Below are 23,573 nucleotides of genomic sequence, written 5' to 3'. Positions count from 1 at the left end.
AACCTAAATAATCTCTGACGTAAATAATATATGAGTCTATAACGTAAGTAATCTATCAGCTCTCTGTTTCCTTATTTGATTACCGTAAAAAGGTAATTAACCTGCGTATTAAAACCTAAATAACTTATGAGGTAAATAATATATGAGCTATCTGTTTCTTTATTTAATTATTGCAATGAACTAAGTAACCTGTAAATGCAAACCTAAATAGCTTATGATCCTATGGTGTAACCCATTGAGTTATTTGTTTCTTGATTTGATCACTGAAAAGAGCTAATTAACCTGCAAACGTAAAACTTAAATAAGTTAAGACGTAAATAAACTTCCAGCTATCTCTTTCTTTACTTGATTAACGCAAAGACCTAATTAACCTGAAAACGTAAAACCTAAAGTATCTATGACGTAAATAACATATGAGCATATATAACGTAAATAACCTATGAGTTACCTGTTTCTTTATTTGATTATCACAAAAAGTTAATTAATTTTCAGATATAAAACCTAAATAACCTCTGACATAAATAACGTATGAGAATGTGGCATAACTAACATATAAGCTACCTATTTCTTTATTTGATTATTGCAACGTAACCTGTAAAAGTAAAATCTAAATAACTTACGAGTCTATGATGCAAGTAACATACGATTATATAACGCAAATGACACATGAGCTGTTTGTTTCTTGATTAGATTACCGTAATGAGCTAATTAACATACAAACGTAAAAACCTAAATAACCTATGACACAAATAATATACGAGCATATGACGTAAATAACCTATGAGCTATCTGTTTCTTTATTTGATTATCGCAAAGAACTAAATAACCTGTAAATATGAAACCTAAATAGCCTATGAAGATATGACATGAATAACTTGTGATTCTATGGTGTAAGCTCTAAGCTACTTATTTAATCATCCCCAAAGACGCAAGGACTATTGTCGAAGTGAAGGGATCCTATCTTGGAGAGCTTTCTAAGGAAAACTGGCTTGTATTCGCCTTGCGTATGGAGGAAACTATAAAATGCCTATACATCCAGCTCCATGCCTTAAGAACCAAATTTGGGTCGAACTACCAATATCCTGCGATCGTAGCCACTCGGCCAATTTTGTTAACTAAGTAACTTAGGACCGATATAATAACTGACTTGCAGTGGAAATGCAAGATCTTTGAATGTGATTACATATAATAATCGATGACTGTCATAAAACGATTATGCATTCTCTATATGTTCTAAAATAATCCAAAATGTTGCATTTTACATAGACATGAAACTGAATTACTTAAGAATATGAGAATAAGATAAAATAGAATTCAGCAGCAGTTAAAAAGAATTGTAAGTATTATCGATTTCATCATAAATACTCGAAGTCACAAAAAGGCAGAAGGAGGAAAAAAAAAAAATGATCAATGACATATAGCTAAACCCTCTCCTCTCCCATCTACCCTTTCAATTCTTTTATTATTTTATTTTATTTTTTACTTTTTCCATATTTATAGCAGGCGGAAATGCATAAGAAAAGAACGCGAATGTTTTTGGCAATATTCCCATTTAGAATCCTTTACGTTGTGACCCCCGCCCCATTTACAGAAACCCCCCAAAAGGCGTGTCCGATAGCTCCTCTACACCCCCAAAAAAGAGGAGGAAAGAAGAAAATAAGTCCAATTCTTCTTCCGATCTTCGGCATAACTCAAATTGTCATTTCAGAAATCTAGACCTTTCCACGGGAAGAGAAATGTCTTCTGGGAAGATCTGAAATAGGACAGTTACAAGTTTGATGTATTGTAATATATGACTTCACTGCGTAGGCCACTTCGCTTGCAAAGAGGGAACTGAATTGGAGAGATTGGCTGTAATAAAACGGACAACAAACGCTTTCGTCGATCGGTCAAGTCGTAAAAGTGGTTGTCCGGCAGAAACGGAGATGGAATATGTCTGGAAAGATGTCAGTTCTTGTCATCGTTTGTCTGGTTTGGGATAAATCTTCATCAGGAAGATACAGGAGACGTTAGATTTTAATAGCGGCATTTGGTGGTTGGGAATTAGAAATGCAATATGTCCAGATGACTTTCAGCTTTTTCCCCAGTGATTTTCCCCGGTGATAGATTGATTCTGTGTAACAAAGAGATGGAAACAGGCTTTAATTATAGTTTTTCAGGGAAACTCAATGCCGCTGGGAAATAACTCACAGAGTCGTAGATCATTGTCTTGTAGCATTGACAAAAAAAGTTGATTTAGAAATAAATATACGCAAATATTTAAACGTTAAACAACATATAAGCATATGAAGTAAATAACCTATCAGCTATCTGTTTCTTTATTTGATTATCGCAAAGAGCTAATTAACTGCAAATATAAAACATTAAAAATTTATGACGAAAACGACATAAAAGGATACGCCGTAAATAATGTATCAGCTGTCTGTTTCATAACCGCCACAAATAATTAACCTGGAAAAGTAAAACCTAAATAATCTATGACGTAAATAACATATGAGCGTATGATGCACAAAAATCTACGAAGTATCTGTTTCTCCATTTGATTATTACGTAGAAATAAGTAACCTCTAAATATAAAACATGCCTATGGGCCTATTATGTAAATAATATATGTGTATATATTATTTACATAATAGGGTAATATATGGGTTTTGTTAGTTTTGTTTTATACGGGCGCAGCCCTTCCTCCTGGTTTGTTGAACCTTATGAAGAAAAGCGGGCGCAACCCTTCGAGCAACAAACGACACGAGCTGGCCGTGTCCAAATAAAAACAAAATCAATTTAGCCGCTTAACAAAAAATAACACGGCACATAAAAACACAAAAACATTTAAGCTGTCCCTGCACCTTTGCATACAAAGTCTTTCTCTACCTTTAAGGGTAGTTTCCATAAATTGAACGCTTTCAGTATGTTAGCTAGATCAATCAGAGATACTGATCACATGTTTATGAGAACTGATGACTTTCATAATGTCTTGTGCAAATTTTACTCCTTTTTTTATAATTTCGAATCATTTCTCTTACATTTACATCCATGTAAGGCTCTTACCTCCCCCCCCTCCCCGGCAAGTGTACAACTTTCAATAAAATGAATGCAGTCACCGGCAGTATCACATTTAAGACATAAATTTACCCCCTGGAGATGGAATCTCTGTAAGTACGTAGGAAAGCGTCCATGCCCTGTTACTAATTGTATTATATTTGACAAGGCCTCTGATCTTCTATGAGACACATTCCATTGATCAGACCAGGTTTTATACATGTGATCTTTCATTTTGCTAATTGTAACTTTTTTAGAATGTTGTAGATCACCATCAGAGATCTCATCCCCCAGGGCAGCCTCCTTTGCCAGGGAGTCCACCCTCTCAATCGTTCTGAAGGCCTAGAAAGGTGGTCACTTACTGGCCGGTCCGTGGGTCTGGCGAGTCCTAGAGTGGAGTGGCTCTAGTAGCCCGAAAGCAGCGTCCCGGGTTCGCTGTGTAATGTCTCTCTGAGACGGGCAGCCCAAACGACTGGCAGGTAGTAAATAGACGACCAGCGTCGCCGTATGGCGATTAATGCCCCTCCCTCTCCAGTGAGCGAAGAAGGAGGCTGAACCTCCAGAAGGGAGGTTTGGCCATGTAGTGCCAAATTTAGTCTTTGGGCTGGGCGGAGCATGTATAACCAAAAGTTACTTAAATAGCATGCATTCCTGAAATGCCTTTTTGATTACGAGCGACCAGTCATGAGATATCTGCCTAAAGAGAAGAAATGCTGTCAACAACAAAACAACAAAAATACCCATGCGACTGGCTACGTGTCGAATTACCAGTCTTCAGAAATTTTGATCACTCGGGTTTTTGGTGCGTAACATAACAATTGTGACGAATGGCCTAACTGCCGGGAGAAAGCTTCCTCGTCAAAAGGGTTTAGGGTTGCCAGAAAATGACAAGGAAAAGCAAGAATGCCAAATTTGGCTCGAAATCGCTCATTTGGCGACAAAATTGTCGATTCTAGAACGAATTCTACCGGTTTTCGCGAGAATGTTCTCAAAAGCTCTGAACACCCTGCTTGTACGAGGAGTAGCACTTTTATCGTGAAGAGTATCTTGAGTGTCTTGAGTTCAGAAATGAGCTCGAGAGCGATCAACCGAGTCGGAAGTTGTACTTTAGTACTCTGAGGTGATGCTGTGTTCACAGTTGTAGTCTGATGCCTTGAAGGCTGTGTTGCTGATTGTTTCAGCGTGTTTATCGTAGTTTTTCGACGGCTGCAAATTTGCTGTGTAATACTGACGAATAAATTGTGTTTTGATTCTTCAACAAGTATTATCATCAATCACTCCAAATCCATGAACCCGTAGAATGTAACAATATGATTGTCTGGAACAAGATTAGATTATTCAATTACTATTATACGAACTACGGGTCTATTATACGAGGTATTATACGAGCCAAGTAAAACTTTTGCTTATTCTCTAATATAAATGTCCATTTAAAACCAAATAACTTTCTAGCGCAAACCTCTAGGTCATTACTTAGATCAAATGGTCTTGTAGGCACAAAGAATGGAATTTGTAATACAGGATGGACATAAATGCCCGATATGTGAACCCCTATTGCCTTATCCGCTCAACTAATATAAATAAAATTTCAGTTATTGTTATTTTAAGGCATGCTGTCACGATTGTGATGATTTAAAATAATAGAGCTCTCACGGTTGCGGTTGCAATGAAACAATTTCGAAAATTTCGAATGGCGATACCAACCTTTTTTTCCTCGTTAAACTGATCAGCGCACTGAAAAACCACAAATGGCGATGGAAGTATTCATTTATGACGAAATTTGCCACCGTAAAATATTTGCAAAGAACAGCATGGTAAAGGACAAATGAAGACACAAGACGGGAATGGAAAATACTTTTATTAAAATTACGAGTTTTTAGCGTGCTTACGATAACGCATTGCGAGCAAGAGATTGTTGAAAACAATGACGAACGTCACATCGCAGGAGGAATCAGTATAACTTCACTTTTTTGGCATCTTTCAATTCTGAAAATCTTGCGGATTTGATGTGTACTATTAGATTTCAGAAAATTCCAGAAAAAAAAAATTCATCGGAGTTAGGTTGGGAGACTGCTGTGGCCAAGAAACTGCAACGTCACGAGAGATGATTCTATTTCGAAACATTTTGCACGTAAAAAGTCGTAATTCTAAGAAGAATCGTTTTTTCCTTTACTTTCTTATCATTGGTCTTTTGGAATACTCTTATTTATGAACATTTTACGCCGAAAGTTTTGGCCGTATGTGTAACGCTCAACTCCGTTTGCAGCTTTTCAATCCGCAGATCAGTTTGCGTGGGATAAAAACAGAGGATTTCCATTCGAAAATTTTGATTAACTGCTAAATAAACGATTAACTGGTCAGAAAACTCTTTCTTAAGCAGACGATATTTTATTAAACGCAAGTTGAGATGTATGATAGCAAATACACTCTCAGTTATTGTTTGCCCATTTTTGCTGTGTGCTATAATATATTTCGATATTTTAAATGGCTCTATTGCTGTTTATTCCGGTTTACAATAGAACGTGTCTATTATTCTTTGCTCAGCTACAGAATCAATGATAGCAGATGTTCATTGAATCGAAAGAAACGATTAACTGCGCAGAAAATTCTTTCATACGCAGACGATATTTTATCAACCTCAAGTTGAGATGTATGATAGCAAATGCTCTCTCAGTTATCGCTTGGCAATTTTTGTTGTGTGCTACAATAGTTTAAATGTCTCTATTGCTGTTTATTCCGGTTCTACATTAGAACATGTCTATTATTCTTTGCTCTGCTATCGAATCAATGATAGTAGATGTTTACTGAATCGAAATAAACGATTAACTGCTCAGAAAATTGTTTCTGAAGCAGACGATATTTTATCAAGTTGAGATGTATAAAAACAAATGCTCTCTTAATTACCGTTTGGCAGTTTTGCTGTGTGATAAAAAATTAGTGCTATAATTAGCTGACGCACTGCGTTGATAGAACAGCGCTTTAAAGGAACGCTAAAGACGCGAATAACATTAGCAAGAATTCACACAGAAGGTTAAAGAAAAACAACTTTACTTTCATCATATCTCAAAATTTTATAGTTTTATTCTTAAACTATCCTTCATCCACTAAGCACATAACGGTTTTACGATGAGTTAGAAATTTATGCAGGTGAAATCGAAATAGATATTTAAAAGCCAGCTCAATAAAAACCCGTATCATTCCAAAATTTAGACAGTTTTTCAAAGCAAAGAAAAAGAAAGCACTTTGTTAAATGTTTTCAAATTCAGCCTATCATAATAGAATACTCTCCATAAAATTTCTGTATCTCTACACATTTTCCTTTCGATTTAGATTTATTGTAAGCGACAAAAATGTATCTCGCATAAAATTTTGAAAGTGATTTTGAAAATGGATTTTATACGACACTATAAAAAGTGCCCATATCTATCTCGGCGCCATTTTTTTTATCGTAACACTTCCCACCGTAATAAGCAAATGAGAACTTTTATAAAAATTCGTTGGAGGCATATAATTCACATATCAATCATTCTTAAGAATAAAAGAAAGTGTTTGGCGGGAAAAAAAGAGACAAAAAAGTGTATTGCATTTTCCTTTTCTCGCTCTTTCTCTACGATGTTGATTTTTTTTAATCTAAATATGATGGATTGGGCAAAATAAAATTTCAGATGCAGCACGGTTAAGAATTAAGAGAGTAACAGGATTAGATGTTGTTTTTAATTCCTTAAAAATGAAGCAAAACTGTGATCTAACGAAGAAAAATTTTTTAAAAACAAATCTGAAAGCTTTCAGATTTTATCTTACGCTCAAAGGAGCGTTTCTTTCACGGTGTATTCAAAGCGGGATTTGAAAAGTGATAAAGACATTCAAAGTCATTATACCGTTAAACATTGTAACGTCTTTGCGTTGCCACTCTAGAAACGTAATATCAGTAAGAAATGTAAAGAAACCTTCTGCATAAAATATTCTTGCTTGAAAATGCACACAATGTCAATGTTAAGGAGACTCATACACCTTAAAACCCATAAGATCTTCGAATATGTGACTGTTGCAAGAATTGGGATAACTTATTTAATTTAAAAGCAATTACTTCCAACTTTTTATAGCTGACTACATAATACAGTTGCTTTCTGAAATAGTAATCAGAAAGTTTGTGTTGCCACAAATATTTTTATAATTTAATCCGCTCTGTGACAAAAGTTTTCGTCATGTTTCCACCTTCCGCACACAGTTTAAAACATTCTGTTGCATAATTTAATTCCATATTTGATATATAGCTTTTATAACACTTGGAAACTACTGTGAACCAAAAATTCTAAGAATTTCATGTTACATTTTTATTTTATTTGGAGTTGAGTTTATAAGATGTATTTTATTAAAAAAAAATCTGTAATGTTTTCGTGAATAAAATTTTATAATATTAAAATATTCATCAGATTTTTGGTTCAGTTAGAAAATAGTACCCATATAAAGAATTCCATCAACTTTCAATTATGTACTATTAGCCATTTTTAAAATATCATGTGCGCAAGGTGGACACATGGCGAAAACTTTTGTCACAAAGCGGATTAAATTTCATAAATATTTGTGGCAACATAAACGTTTTGGTTACTAGTTTCCAAAGCAGCTATATTATGTAGTCAGTAGTAAAAAGTTGGAAGTAACTGCTTTTAAAATAAACAAAATATTCCAATTCTTGCAACAGTCACATATTCGAAGATCATAGAGGGCTTAAGGTGTATGAGCCCCCTTAATGGAACGCTTTGAAGTCGTTGAGTTCGTTAATAACAAATTAGTTAACGTTTTACAAAATATGAAACAGATAATAAAACAAGTTCCAAATTTGGGCTAACAGATGTCTGGTTTTTGAGTGGTGGCTTACGTTACTCAAATTTTGGTGTCTCTAGGTTCTGTCGCTTTATTCACAATGCGAGAAACATACATGCATTCATGCAGATTCTTTATCATTTAATTTCTTTAAATGTAACACAGGGCGATAATATTTGGTGGCAACAATTTGACAAGTGATTCAGACTTTTATATTGAACCAACACAAAATGCCAAAATGAAATTAATAGCCCTTCTTAGTTTCTTCTGGAATAAAAAGAATTAGCAATAAGAATGCATCAGTTTATAACACGGGTTCTCAAATTTTTTGTTCCATGCACCCCTTTCACCACTGCTAGACGATCATTTCCCCTTCATTTCAAATCTAGAAAAATGCATAAACGTTTATTTAAATTTAGATTATTTTTAATGTGTTTTAGAAATTAAATAAGTATAGAAAATGTTAATAAATACCAAAACATGACTAAAAGTCGTTTTTTTATGTACATAAAATAAAACTAAATACTTAAAAGTTAAATAAAAGTCTATCTGTATTCCCCCCTTAAATTATGAAATTCTGTCCTTGGTTGAGAAACCCTGGTTTATAAATTTACGAGCGACCAAAGCAATATTTGCAAGTTCTATGTACTGAAAAATTGTAAATAAAATGAACTATTAATTTAATGTACTGCATACTAAATTGGAAAGAAAAATTTATGGGTTCTATGTACACCTGAAAAGAAAGTGTAAAAAAAGTTCAACAAGAATAAGTCAATTCATTATTCCCAAGCAACAGCCAATTCAAAAATAATTTTGTTGCCAAACCAGGAAGCAAAAACTTTTGACACTTTATTGGTGTACGTATGATGTCATGATTTAAATTTAATGTAATATAACAACTTTTTCTCAATATCAATAAAAGAATTAACGTGGCTATAGCGTACCATGTCAATTACCTTAATCTGAAGCGAAAAAAAAAAGAATCCAACAACAGCTATTTATTTAAAATGCTGACATTAAATAAAAATTTCGACATACAATGACGCCACATGAAATCGTGCACGTTAGAACATGACTTTAATAATATTTTTACTGTTTGACAATGCTTTTTTATTGCATATTTCGTTTTTATTCTCAAGTTAAGGGTACGCGGATTTGAAGTGAATAACGCCGACACTTGAAGAAGCATCAAAACACAATTTATTAGCCAGTATTATTCAAGACAGCTCCAAAAACACTTTTACAATTCATCGAAGAACTACTAAAACACGCTGAAACAGTCAAGGATGCAGCCTTCAGGTTATCAGGTGTACAGGCAAGCCTCCACATTTATTCAACATCAAGTCTGTTCACTGCGACCGCTCAATGACAGTGCAAATTTGACAAGGAGGTTAGAATAAAAGGAGGGAGGGTTCGCAGTTTCCTCCACTATCGGGGAATGAAACTCCGCCGAACAAGCGGTGTCCATGTTTGTAACTTCAAAACATTGTATTACGGCAATGAAGCATATGTGTTTTTAAGCTGCTCCGTGCATGTATTTTCCACTAAAAATATTTAACATTTATAATGAAATATTTTTCTATTGCGATTTTTTTTTTTTTTTTTTTTTTTTTTTGTTTTGTTTTAAAGTTATAAAGATGATATCCTTTGATGATACATACAGAAAATCATTAAGAAATAGTTCTAAATCTAAATGCATGTGCATAACATTAAAGCCTTTAAAAATAATGTTTCTGCATATTTAGGTTTTATTAGCACCCTGTTGGATGTACTTTCCAATTTTTTCTTTAAGAAGTGATATTTCTGATTTATTCACAATATTGTAATTTATTAAAGAATCATTTAAAATATTTTAACCTGAAATTAATAGCAGATCTAAAAAAATAGTCACAGGTTGCATTTTTTTAAAAATGAAAGTTTTAAATAGATTCTTTTCACAACCAACAACCTTATAATAACAAGAAAATAAATATTAATAAAATAAAACATATTTCTGTGAATTCAGTTTATGCGCATTTCATATTTATGAATCTCAAAGAATTCTGTAAATCAGCATTGAATTAAGCTGAATTACAGAAATATACCTATACCTATATTTTTGGATACATCTTTCCACAGGTTCCAGTTGTGTAAATATTTTACTTACTTTTATCGCTATACTGCCCACAAATTTGTAAATTTATGCAAAAAAATTTTAACAACAGAAAACTTAGTTTATCTTGATCAAATGTATAAATTATATTCCTAACAGTTCACAAAAGTTAAAAATGAATAATAATTAATACATAAAGAAAAGCATTACTTTATTTAATACCTTTACAATTCATAAAAATAGTAACAATTGGTGTCTTACTTTTCATGAAAATCAACAAACGAATTACCTAAAACGTTCAAATTATACAGTTTAATCCTAGCATACATCATTGTATGTTAAGGAACAAAGATGCAGCTATAAAGAGAAACATTAAAATGTATTTAACATATTTTGATTAAGTCCTTTTTTTCACATCTGGAAAAACAACAACATGACATTGTGATATTTTTACCATAGTTATCAAATTACATAAAAAAAAAAAAAAGAAAATCAATACTTACACGTGAAAAATAATCCCAGGAATCTTTTTCGACAATCTGTTTGTGCATCCATATACAACACAAGCTGACATGCTTCAAAAAGAAAAGGAAAAAAATGTTGCAATTACAGACTTCCTTGCACAAGTCACAGTGATAACAGGAATATGGCCACCAAGCTTCACCGTTTGAGTTGAACCTTCCCTCTTTCTATTCTAACCTCCTTGGAATTTGACGACTACAACTGATTTTACTTCTTTCTGCAGCTCTAGAAATTGGTACTGAAGATTCAACTAAATTTATCTAAATGCTGACTTCTGCAGTAAATTAATGATGTTCTAAGACTTGCAATATCCTCGAAAGGACTTCATGTGCACGTGTTACACCTTCCTGATGGTACGGAAATTAGCCTTGTGTTTCTTCAAAAATATATTTGAATAACCAGTCAACTCAATTTCCTCCTATATAAAATTTGATTTTTGTTATCATGAAACTTTGTCTAACAAAGATGAACTGAGATTTACTTTGATGAATATTACGCATTTCTTGTTAGGATTCAAAATGGTAGGACTGATACTTACTGCAGCTGTTTGATCCCGGTCTATTATCTGGCGATGTTTTCTTGATTTATGCTGGTATTAATTTAAAATTTCAAGATGTCAAGATATAATAAATTTCTCTTAATTCGCATTATTTGAAGTGTCATCCTTTGGGGGTAAGTTACTTTAATTTTATATTTCTTCCAGATCACACACGTCATTTTTATTACATCTTGGCCCATTATTACATCAGGCTACATTTCGTAACAATATACTGGAACAGTTCACTAGCTAATTCGCATACAGAAAATCAAGGTTTTCCTTAAGGAAGAGGAATTGTAATTGATTCCGGTGTATCCTCCTCCTGACGACGCTACATCGGAGTTAATTCGATTCCTCTTCTTTCGTGTCCCTTTCTGTTTTTAATTCATTTATTTTTGGTTTTTATCATGATGGTTTATGTTAAAATTTCTTTTAACATTTTTTAGATTTTTTGCTCTATGTTTAAAGGACTGCTTTTAAATTTATGAATTTCAATTTTTGGTCTTTGCGAAAAATTAGTTCGAAATTTCTTTCTTTCTTAATATATGTATATATTTTTCGTATTTTTTATTATTCCTGATTGCAGGAAAAGAGAGAGGTGCACAACTAGATGTTATATATTTCCATATACAAATTTTCAACGTTTTGCTGCTAATCGTTTCGGAGTTGTGGGAGATATATAGTTGTGGGAGACATTAAGAAAAATTCCTTTCTGACTCCGGCTTGAATCCAGTTTACGATCCGTTTTGGAAAAAAAGTCCTTTTATTTATTAGATGTCAAGCAAAAAAAAAGTCCTTTTATTTATTAGATGTCAAGCAAAAAAAATCCTTTTATTTATTAGATGTCAAGCAAAAAAAAGTCCTTTTATTTATTAGATGTCAAGCAAAAAAAAGTCCTTTTATTTATTAGATGTCAAGCAAGAAAAAAAGTCCTTTTATTTATTAGATATCAAGCAAAAAAAAGTCCTTTTATTTATTAGATGTCAACAAAAAAAGTCCTTTTATTTATTAGATGTCAAGCCAAAAAAGTCGTCTAAATGGGTTCGAGTGCGGACAAAATAGATATTTTTGGGTGCGTATGGGTTCGTAGTAGATTGAATACACAAGTCCGATAAAAAAGTTAATAAAATTTATTCTTATCACAAGAAATACTACAAAACGCTGGAGTTTTCCTCAAATATATTCGTAGAATATCGCAATATCACTTAATATAATCAGTAGCTATATTTTATACTACTAAAACATTAAATAGAACGCAATCCAAAGCGCAGAGTAAGCTAATCCCGTCTCAACGCGAATTCGCTACAATCAACAAGCAAACAGTTATCGAAACAACTGAACTGAGATGTTTCTCTCCAGCTTTTTAAAGCTTTTTAATCGTGCACGAGAATGTTCTAATAATTTCCGCTTTCGCATGATTTCTGGAAAGCATAAGAGTAGAATTACGGTTACAGCTAACACAGCAGTCAATTACATTTATTCAGTTTAAATTTAAATTACGAGATATCTGTTTTTTAAATGAGTGTGCTCCTGTATGTTTACTTTTTTGGCATAGCCCTCTCTTAAAACTCGCCACGCGCTGCACTGCACGTGGAAACAAAACAATTTTAATTACAATTCTACCAAAAATATCTAACTAAGTATAAAATCTGTAACAATATTTTCCTTTAAACATGATACCCGAAATTTTTCGCGATTACAATACTCACTTTACTTCGTACAAGGATGTAAAAATGAAATTCTAATATTGGTTTATGTCAGTTAGGTTATGCATAATTAAACATTTTTAAATGATGAAATTTATTTACGCATTTGGGGGTCATAATGCAAATAATTGTTTAAATATAAACATTACCATGTAAAATAAGTATTTCAAGGTCTACTATAAAAATCTTAGACAGTATTGCCAATTTTGAAGCAGAATTACTAAATGCCTCAAAGTACGCAAGAGACAAAGATTTGTGCTTACTAAAAAGAAGACCCGGATTTTAAACCCCGAACTGCAGATAAAAAAAAAAAATTAAAAAAAAAATAAAAAAAAAACTATTGGAAGAATTCGATTTTCTCCATTGCGTCGTATATCAGTGGGCCTTTTATAAGTTTCTTGACTCCGAGAAAGATGAAACATAAATATACGCGAGATTTCAAGGAAAGTCAAAATCGCCTCATCGGCGAAAATTCCAGGGAAAAGGCGTACACAAGGGAAAATATATAAGTCTTTGTGAATATTAAAGTGGAACTTTAAAACATGAAAAAAGTTACTTTGACGCAGATTCTTGTGATTTTTTATTATAAATGTTTTTTTGTTTACTATAACTTACTTTAAATATTTGTATCAAATAATACCAAATACAAAATTTACGAATTTGTTAGCAGTTTGCAAATATTTCCAAAAACCGTTTGGTAATATTTTTTATAGCATTTCGGGCAGCAAAATGCAAAATTGCGCATTTAAATAATAAATTTAATTTGAATAATTGAAATAAATATAAATAAATTGCGCATTGTGTACAGTTAAATTCTTTTTTGATGTACAGAGAATGTTTATACATATTAAGAATGATTTCGGGGTTGTTTAATTAATGTCTAAAATGTTATGTTTAATTAATGTTAAAGTTTAATTATGTTTATGTTTAATTAATTGTTTAATGTTAATGTTTAATTAATGTTTGCATCGTTATTTCTAGGAAGGCTTCTCGTAAAATATCCAACTGTAGGGATTTCCATTTTCCTTCCAATACGTTCCACAGTCTGTCAGTTGCGGGGGGGAGGGGGCAACCAGCGTTCGATTGTCAGTTGCTGATCATAAGTTGTCAGTCATAAGTCGCTGAACGAGTCGTAGTTCGATCCGAAGTTCGATTCCCGCGAAAGGGCTGGCTCTATGGGCGTTTTCGTGGAATATCTCATGTGTAGAGTATATACGAGCCAGTTCCTCTTAGAAATTTCTCCACGAAGGTATCCCTTCCCTTTGGAAGATAGCTCTCGTGGCTTTTCCATAATTAACCAAACCATCAATCGTCGAGTGTGTGCACTAAAAAAAGAGTTCTTTTCAAGAGACCACAACAAGATACAAATGTTCCTCGTACATATTTGCTTTATTATACCAAAAAATAATCTGTTTAAATTGTTAATACTTCTAAAACTATTGAATACATTAACTAAAGGCTTAAAAACCTTAACAGGAACATAAGAACAATATAAATCAATTACTTTTAAAGTAAAAAAAGGCATAATTTACCAACATATAAGAATAAAAAAGCTCACTGAACCGGGTAACAGAATTGCTGTATATATATCTATCTATATATATATAAATTGTAGTAAGCTCGCCTAAAAGTTACCAAGAGCTGCTGCTCCAAAAGGTTCAACTCGTTTTAAAAAAATTAATACATATGAAAATCAAACCATTAGACATGTAAAACATTAAAAAAAAAAAAAAAAAAAAAAAAAAAAAAAAACAGAAACAGATAAAAAGTAATCGGAAAATGGTAAATTAGCCCAATTCGACTTCCAAACTGGCTGTTCAAGGGAAATTTCATTTATTTGAACGTCGAATCAAGCTAACCCCATTACGCGTTTCGCCGAAACAGACAATTGACACTTTTTCGCTAAAAAATTTTTTAAATTTAGACCTGCTCCAAAAGGTTAAAATTTCCAAGACACTTTGTCTAAATTTGAACCTTTTGGAGCAGCAGCTCTTGGTAACTTTTAGGCGAGCTTACTACAATTTTTATATTTTACTTATTTTGCAGCATATTGCGCAAGACGTTTTCTAGACCAAAATTGGTTTTTTAAAAATTATAATTACTACTTTGCTTGATATATTATCTATCTATCTATCTATATATATATATATATATATATACACATATATATAAATATATGTATGTATATCTATATATACATATATATAGATATATAAGAATTGAGACTAAAGTTTTTGACATAGTTTATTTAATTCATTGAAAAATGTGTCGCGTACAGTTTCAATTGTCTGTTTCGGCGAAACGCGTGATGGAGTTAGCTTAATTCAAAATTCATTAAAAAAATATTTCCCTTGACGTGCCATAATGAACTTCGAATTGGGCTAATCAACCATTTACCTCTTCTTAATTTTATTTTTAACTCGTTTAATTAGTTAGTACTTTTAATATGTTTTAAATATACTTGATTAGTTTAGCATATAGCTTACTATTATTGTTGATTTTTACTTCTAAATAATCAAATGTTGTATTTTTCTCTTTTAACACAATCCATTGCAACTAAATTTGCTTATTTTAAAGTTTTCAAGGAACTACAGTATTTTAGCAGCTTTTTAGCTTAAGTACTAAAATTTATCTTTTATTTTCCTTAATTTTCGCGAAATTTTTGACCACATAGGTCTTTCACCGTTTGTTCTTTCTACTTTACTTTAAATTGTATATATCTATATCTATATATATATAGCTATATATACATATATTTATAGACATTTGGTAGGGCGTTTCCAACGAAAAAGGGCGGTGAACATTATACATATTATAGCAGTCCGATAAAGAAAATTTCAACGTTCTAAGACTATTCGTTTTTGAGTTATGCGAGATACATATGTACATACGTACAGACTTTAAGGAAACAAAATCTCTTCTGAAGCCATTTTAAATCCATTTCACAATTCGTTTTGAGAAAAAGACGTACAAATGTAACGGAAAAGTATCGTTAGGCTTAGCCCCAGTTAAACTATTAAATCGTCGATTATTCTACAACTATTGCATGTAACTCAACTAAAGGCATAAAAACCTTAACCGGAACATAAATATAATGTAATTCAATCACTTTCAAAGAAAAAAATACACAATTCACCAATATATAAGAATAAAATACGGAGCTCACCCAGCCGGATAAGAGAGTTTCAATATGTATATATATATATATATATATATATATAAACATGCCTAATATTTTCGTGCATTAAGCTGCTGAAAATTATCAGTAAAGACATAATGTAAGAAATTTAAAATTAGTTTTTCACAAAGACCAAAAATTGAAATTCATAATTAATAAATTTCAAAAAATCCTAAAAATACAATAAAGAATTTAAAAAATATTAAAACCAAAATTTTTCAAACAGGCAACCCCAATCAAAAAATTTAAAGAAATGTAAAGAACAGCGAACATAACAGAAGAGGAATTCAATCAACTTCAATGCCACTTTGTCAGGAGGAGGAACATTGAAATATCTCTTCCACAAAATCATTACTTTTCTATATCCAGAATTAGCCGATGAACCATTTCAATGTGTTTTAATTATAATAATTTATTCGAAAATACCTATCTATCTATCTATCTATCTATATATATATATAAATTTAACAAACATTCTCTATTCGTTAAAAGCAAATTTAACGTTAATTAAATTTTAAATGAAATGGAATTACAAATAAATGATTAATTATTGCTACGAACTAATCTACAATATCATTTAAATTCTGAGAGAATATGTAAATCAAGTGCAAGTATCAAAATCTATAAATATATAATAAATGTATAATATATAATTCCAATAATTTTTTAATCCTAAAATATATATCTATATATATATATAGATAGATAGATATTTTAACAAACATGCATATACGTAAAAAGCAAATTTAAAGTTAAAATAATTTTAAAAAAGTTAAAAAGTGTGCAAACATATAAAATATTTAATTTTCGAACTAATCTACAATATCATTTAAATTCAGATAGCATAAGTAAATCAAGTGCAAAACCAAACCATGAAAATAAATTCACCAATTTAGCAAACTAAAATAAATCTAAAAAATTTTTTTAAAAAATGCTTAAGTGAATGACCGTTGAGTAGGCAGGAGAGGGGAAGTTGCCTCTAAACCTAACTCCACAATCATTCAATTCGTGTTTCGTCATTCATGCAGGCAAGGGTAAAAGTCAAAACCAAAAGTAAATACATAGTGAAGAATGCCCAAAAAGAAATACAAATAAAGTGGTACCTTGAGAAATTAGCAATTAAAATAAAGGCCTAAAAGGAAAATACCAATAATGAAGTATTTTGACAATTAAGCAATGTAAAGTCTAGTATTAAATTAAATTTTTTATAAAAATTTTTTTAATTAAATTTTTCAGAAAAATTAATTTAGAAACCAATGCATTTTATAAACCCTTGTCTACAGAAACCTCCCCGACACGAATATGCATATCAATCAAAAAGAAACTAAAAAGGAACTATACATAATTTATATAAACCAAGAAGAAACTAAAAACACCTAATTCATAATTTATAAAAACAAATAAATACTTAAAATATAATTACATATCTAGAAGATAGATATGTTTGGTGCGGCGGACTGCAACGAAAAAGGGAGACGCACAGTTACACGTTATAGCAGTCGTATATACAAAATTTCATCGTTCTATGGCTACTGGGTTTTGAATTATGCGAGATCCATACGTACGTACGGACGGACGTCAAAGAAAAAAATCTCTTTTGAATCCATTTTAAATCCATTTTACGATCCATTCTGGGGGAAAAAAAGAGTCCTATTTTGTTAGTACGCACATACGTGACGCAAAAACGTCATTCAAATGGAATCGAGAGCGGCTAAAATGAATATTTTCGTTGAAATACGTTGGTGTATTTAAGAATCAGAAACCCCTATACCGACAAGTTAAATTGGCCGTTTTCGATATACCTTTTCTCAAAATCTGCTGTAGATACAAGCTTGAAATTTTTCTGTAATTAAAGTATACCTATCTGATTATACTGAAATGAGCTTTTGAAGCATTTTGAATTTTAGAGTAAATTACAGAATATTTTGTTAGGCATAGTAAAATTTAACACTTTTCTCACACACACACACACAAAAAAAAAAAAAAAAAAAAAAAAAAAATTAAAATGTTTTTTCCAAGTTTATTACAAAAAGCTCATTTCAGTAAATATTAGGGAACCTAATAAATAAGCAATAAAAAGTTTAGATACCTGTGAGCAGTAGTTCCTGAGAAAAGGTACATCGAGTATAAAAAATCACGTTTGGAGAAAAACGCGTTTTTATGTAAAAATCCTCATTGATTAAAACAGTAGATGACAAATTAAAAAGTAGATTTTTTCAGTTCTAATTTTTATAGAGATTAAAGAATGGTATTTTTAGAAAGATAAAAGTGTAGAGAATTTTAAAATGCAGAAATCCGAAATCACAATTTTTTTCAAGATTTTGGGGTTCCAACACCCCTTAATAATGGCAAAGCACGCGAGGGTTATCTGCCTAAGGGAAGGGATGCCTTCGTTGAGGCACTTTCTAAGCGAAACTGGCTCGTACACACGTTGCACATGGGGAAAACCACGAAAACTCCCATGCAGCCAGCTCGTTCGCGATATTCGAACCTCGTACCGAACTACCAGTGTTTAGAGATTTCACCGTTTGGCGGCTGGTGGGCTTGTTAAAATACGATACCCGAAATTTTTCGACGAAGTAAAAAGGTTTATTGTCGCGGAAGTTACAGTGCAGAATAAGGCTTATCAAACAGAATACTTAAAACACAAAAGTTTGCGGTAAAATATTTCTGTAAGTCCAATCAAAAGCGTCTGAAATATATGCAATCAGCATATATATGACGTCGAGTACGTGATCTACTACTGCTTCCAGAGTATTCGCCAGTGTCTGTTTGTAAATCAGTTAAATAAATATGAATTATATGGGTTATTTTTTGTGTCAATTTTGACTTTCCAGTTCGCGCTCAACTTGGATTAAATTATGAATGAATGCAAAATGTTTGGCGAGTAAAAGCTGCATTAATTGTTTGACAGGTAAATGACGGATGGCGTGTCGGAGAAATTGATGGATTGGCTAAATGGCTTGGAAACAGATTCGTGTCTTTGACTAGCTGCGAAAATAAAGTTACTTTTCATGCATATCAACTAATTGAAATGCGTGTCAGCTAATGAATACAGACAGAATTTATTTACATTCTTATGCATTAGACTTATGGCATCTGAAGAGCTGAAAGAACTGGAAAACTTTAAAATCAAATACACAAATATGTTTTTTACCCCAAAGAGCGTTAACCCAGAACTGCTATTAATTTCGTTTTGGCATGTTGTGTTGAAAACTTGAAATGTCCGTTTCACTTTTCAAAAAAGTTGCCACCAAATAATATCACCCTATTTAAAGAAACAAACAAAGAAGAATCTGCATAAATGTATATATTCTTCTCACATTGTGATAAAACAACGGTACCTAGAGCCATCCAATTTTGAATAATATAATCCTCCACCGAATATCGGCATCTGGAAGCCCTAATTCAGAATTTGGAATATGTTTTACTATCAATTTCATATTTTGTCAAACATTAAAGAATTTTTGATTAACAAACTCGAGGATTTCATAGCGAGCGCTGGCAACGTTGTACAGAAAAATTATTTTTATCTCCAGCGCTCGAGACTGTGTATCGGAAATTCTAAATATATGCTCTTTTAAGTATTTTGTGATATTGCTGATGTAATAAATATTATGTTTTAAGTGCGAAGAACATGGTATTTCATAAGTAAAGATAACACACAAAACGTTAAAAAACGCCCCTTTGGGCATAATATAAAATCTGAAAGCTTTCAGACATTTTTTGTTTTGTTTTCTGTTTAATGTTGAATATTTAAGAAACTCTTGAATCATACGTCATAATATATGTTGTGCTGATGTTGCCGTTGTGACTTACCTCAGTCCCTCCTCCAATTCTGATTGAGCGCACCCCGGGGAAACCCGTCCCTGGGTCTTCCACCCCTCTTCTCCTACACTCAACCTCTCGAGAGGACATTTAATTCACCGAATATTTAGGGTGCCTCTATGCCGCATTGACACCACACATTTTTAAACATCCAATGCTTTCCGAGATACGAACCGAAGTCCTTCGGTGCGGCAATCAGCGTCGCTAACCCGGGTGTTAGCCCATCCTTGAAACGACATCACTAAAAGCGTTGAAACACTTTTCAGTTTGCTACCACCACAAGTTATAGCCCTGTGTTAAATTTAAAGGAATTAAATCTTGAAGAATCTGCACGAATGTATGTATGTTTCTCGAAATATAAAAAAACAAGGGCATCTCTAATATTTGGGCGGCAACAATCTGAAAAGTGAAACGCGATTATAATGAACCAACGCAAAATTCCCAAAACGAAACCGCCAGGATGTAAATGAGTTAGGTTGAACGAGAGCGTATTTAAACTGAAGTAGCGAAAAGGTTAGTCAGAGCGTTTTTCGCTGTTGGGTACGCACGTTGATATTGTTACCAGCTGTCTGAGTTTTGAATCTCGGCTTTGCATTCTTGCCTCCGAAATTAGTATCTCGCCGGTGTAGGTTCCTGAGTCAACCTGCTATGTTAAATTGAATTGTGTCTACCCTACTAGTTACCTTTAAATTTAGTTTGTTATAGTATCTTTAAGTCTTACGCTACGAGTTACATTTAAATTAATTTTTTTATATTACCTTTGAGTCTTACGCTACTAGTTACCTTTAAATTTAGTTTGTTATATTATCTTTCAGTCTTACACTACTAGTTACCTTTACATTTAGTTTGTTACATTATCTTTAAGTCTTGCACTACTAGTTATATTTAAATTTAGTTTGTTATATTATCCTTAAGTCTTACGCTACTAGTTACCTTTAAATTTAGTTTGTTATATTACCTCTGAGTCTTACGCTACTAGTTAGCTTTAAATTTAGTTTGTTATATTATCTTTAAGTTTTACGCTACTTGTTACCTTTAAATTTACTTTATTATATTACCTTTAAGTCTTACGCTACTAGTTACCTTCAAATTTAGTTTGTTATATTATCCTTAAGTCTTACGCTACTAGTTACCTTTAAATTTAGTTTGTTATATTACCTCTGAGTCTTACGCTACCAGTTAGCTTTAAATTTAGTTTGTTATATTATCTTTAACTCTTACGCTACTTGTTACCTTTAAATTTAGTTTATTGTATTACCTTTAAGTCTTACGCTACTAGTTACCTTTAAATATAGTGTGTTATATTATCTTTAAGCTCCTCAGCACAAGTGATTGGTGATAGTGTAAGTACGTAATCCGTGCCATCCGTACATAATTGTGACCAATAAAAGGGTGCTTTACACCCTTCTCCTGTTGTATACATCTTCCAGTCTTAGCAAGACGTCGCAACACAGACATTCAAGTACATCTAGTTACAGTGTATGATAGCAAAGAAGGCTAGATTTTGCAAAGCAAAACATCTTGCTCCACATCTTTGCCATCAATGCTCAAAGAATATAAGTATTATTTGGGAACACTTCATGTATTTGTTTTATCTATGAAATCTTTCAGGTTCTTTAAGTTGCCCACCTTGCCTTGCCCCTTTCCGCAAAACAGCATACCAAATACACTTTATAAAACAAAGATCACACTCACTACATGGAAGAAAGGGGCATACAGTCCAAAGGCGCAGAGAGCTGCCGAAACCATGGCGACCAGAATAGGTCCGCTGCGCAGGGGTGCCCAGTCAAAGAAAGCAGGCTTGTCTGAAACCCCGGATTTGTCTTTGATCTTCTTCCTCTGGTTCTTCAGATGGAGGATTGCCCGCCGCTGAGGGTGGTAGAGGGACGCAGAGCGGTAGCAGATGCCTACGAAGAACGGAATGACTGCCATGCCAGTGATGGCGTGGAGGCCGAGACGCCAGCCCAGCAACCTGAGGGTTAAAATAAAAAGGTGTTTATCATTACACATGTAATCACAGATGGTTGTTTCTTGCATGTGATTTCATGATTTTTAAACGGAAGAGTTTGTGTATACTACAGGGAGGTCATAAAAAATTTCCCGGATGTATGAACTCCTAGCTGCCTCTTCGCTCAAGCAATCAAAATGAAATTTTAGATGTTGTTATTTGATGGTCGCCCTCGAGATTGCGATGATTTAAAAACAATAGAGCTCTCACAGTTACAGTTACAGTGAAAACATTTCGAAATTTTTGAATGTTAACAACCACTCTTTTCCTTAGGGATTTAAGTGTTTGAAAATACAAATAAACTGTTTGAAGTGGTTTATTGATAATAATAATATGAGTCACTCCTCTTTTTCGCCATTTTGTTTCTGCTCTCATATGAAGTGTGACTTCATTAACCGTCGTCGTAGTCTCCGGTTAATTAGTTACCGTATCCGGAATATCGGAAATCAACCGTAATATATCTTAAAAATAGCTTATGTAAAAAGATAAAAAAAAGGGGGGCCAGTTCTCTATCTCTCGTTGCACTGGGCCGATTTATAAAATTCAAATTGCATTTTCCGTGTCTCCACAGCGCGACTTAGAATATACATTAGATATAGCATTGTTCTAACATATGAATTTTAACACAAAATCGGACTTTTTTAATGGCATGCCATTTTTTTTGCATATTTCGATAATACAACTAAAATTATGCCTAAATATTAAATTTTGTAAAATTTGGTGTGAAACTAATGGAGAAATTTTAAAATTCATCTTGGCCCGATTTTTTTTTTTTTTTTTTTTTTTTCAGTTTGCGTCAAGAATAATAATTCACCCGGCGAATTTCTTAATTTATATCAACCTATTTTCATTTCCTTTTCTTCATTGTAGACGAGCGGAAAAAACGTTGTAGAGGCATTTGGTATTTTAGAAGCAGGCAAGATGAAAAATATGCAACCCCTTCGTTGGGAATCGAACCACAGACCTCTCAACTACGCGCTGAGCGTGCAGACCACTACACCATGAAGGCTCCTTAAGAAGGCGGGAGAAATACCTTATAAAGTCATCGCACATTCTTTCAGATAAATTTAACAAAATGCGTAAACCACATTTGGCGCTATTATCGCTTATAACAAATATGCCAAATTTCAAAACGCGCCAATATGTAAATTCACGTATATCTTAGGAAATTTTGCATTAAAAAAACTCTAACTTTTTGCAGGTATGTTTAGAAATACATCAGCTTTAAAATGATGGTAAAAATTGTATAGGTTATAATCCAAAATATTTTTCGAAAAATTTATAAAAATTATTTTTAAATACAAATTTAAAAAATAAAGCATAAAAAATGGGCGAATTTTATTTGGAATGAACCTAAATTTCGAAATATAAAAGGAAGAATCAAATAAATTTAATAAAAAGGGATATTATTAAATATATGCAAGAATGAATTAACATGGAGGAGCTAAAGTTCGAGAGCTAATTTTTTAAAATCTACTAGTGCGATTTTTACAAAACTTGGCAAATTGGCATAATTTCAGTCGTAGAATCGAAATATGGAAAAAACTCAGCATGTCATTGCAGAAAAAGGCCAATTTTGTGTCAAAATACCTATATTAGAACATTGCTATATGTAAATATAATACGTATCTTAAGTCGCACTTTCGAAACATGAAAAACGCAACTCGACTTACGTCAATCGACGCAGTAGAACGGGAGATATAGAACTGTACCACGTCTTTCCCCCCCCCTCAAAATCTCAAATCCAAAACACTGCATAATTTAAAAAAAAAAAAAAAAAAAAAAAAAAAAAAAAATGAAGCACCATTTATACGTTTCTCGTTTATACTTCTTTCACA

At 32.5% G+C, this 23,573-nt stretch overlaps 1 protein-coding gene across 1 annotated transcript in view; it reads right to left on the bottom strand.

Annotated features, from left to right (window-relative positions):
- LOC118186924 (monocarboxylate transporter 10-like) overlaps nucleotides 1–23,573 on the bottom strand; it is a 474,920-nt gene that overhangs the window by 85,939 nt on the left and 365,408 nt on the right. Inside the window, exon 4 of the mRNA XM_085827308.1 lies at nucleotides 21,423–21,699. Within this exon, the coding sequence (XP_085683434.1) occupies nucleotides 21,423–21,699 (277 nt within the window). The remainder of the gene's footprint in view (nucleotides 1–21,422; nucleotides 21,700–23,573) is intronic.

The sequence above is a fragment of the Stegodyphus dumicola genome, chromosome 11, assembly GCF_044657685.1.
Source record: "Stegodyphus dumicola isolate Sdum_Otavi_A_Nest chromosome 11, ASM4465768v1".
Lineage (NCBI taxonomy): Eukaryota > Metazoa > Arthropoda > Arachnida > Araneae > Eresidae > Stegodyphus > Stegodyphus dumicola.
Note: the sequence above shows the minus strand (reverse complement) of the source record. Positions and strands in the feature narration are given on the sequence as shown.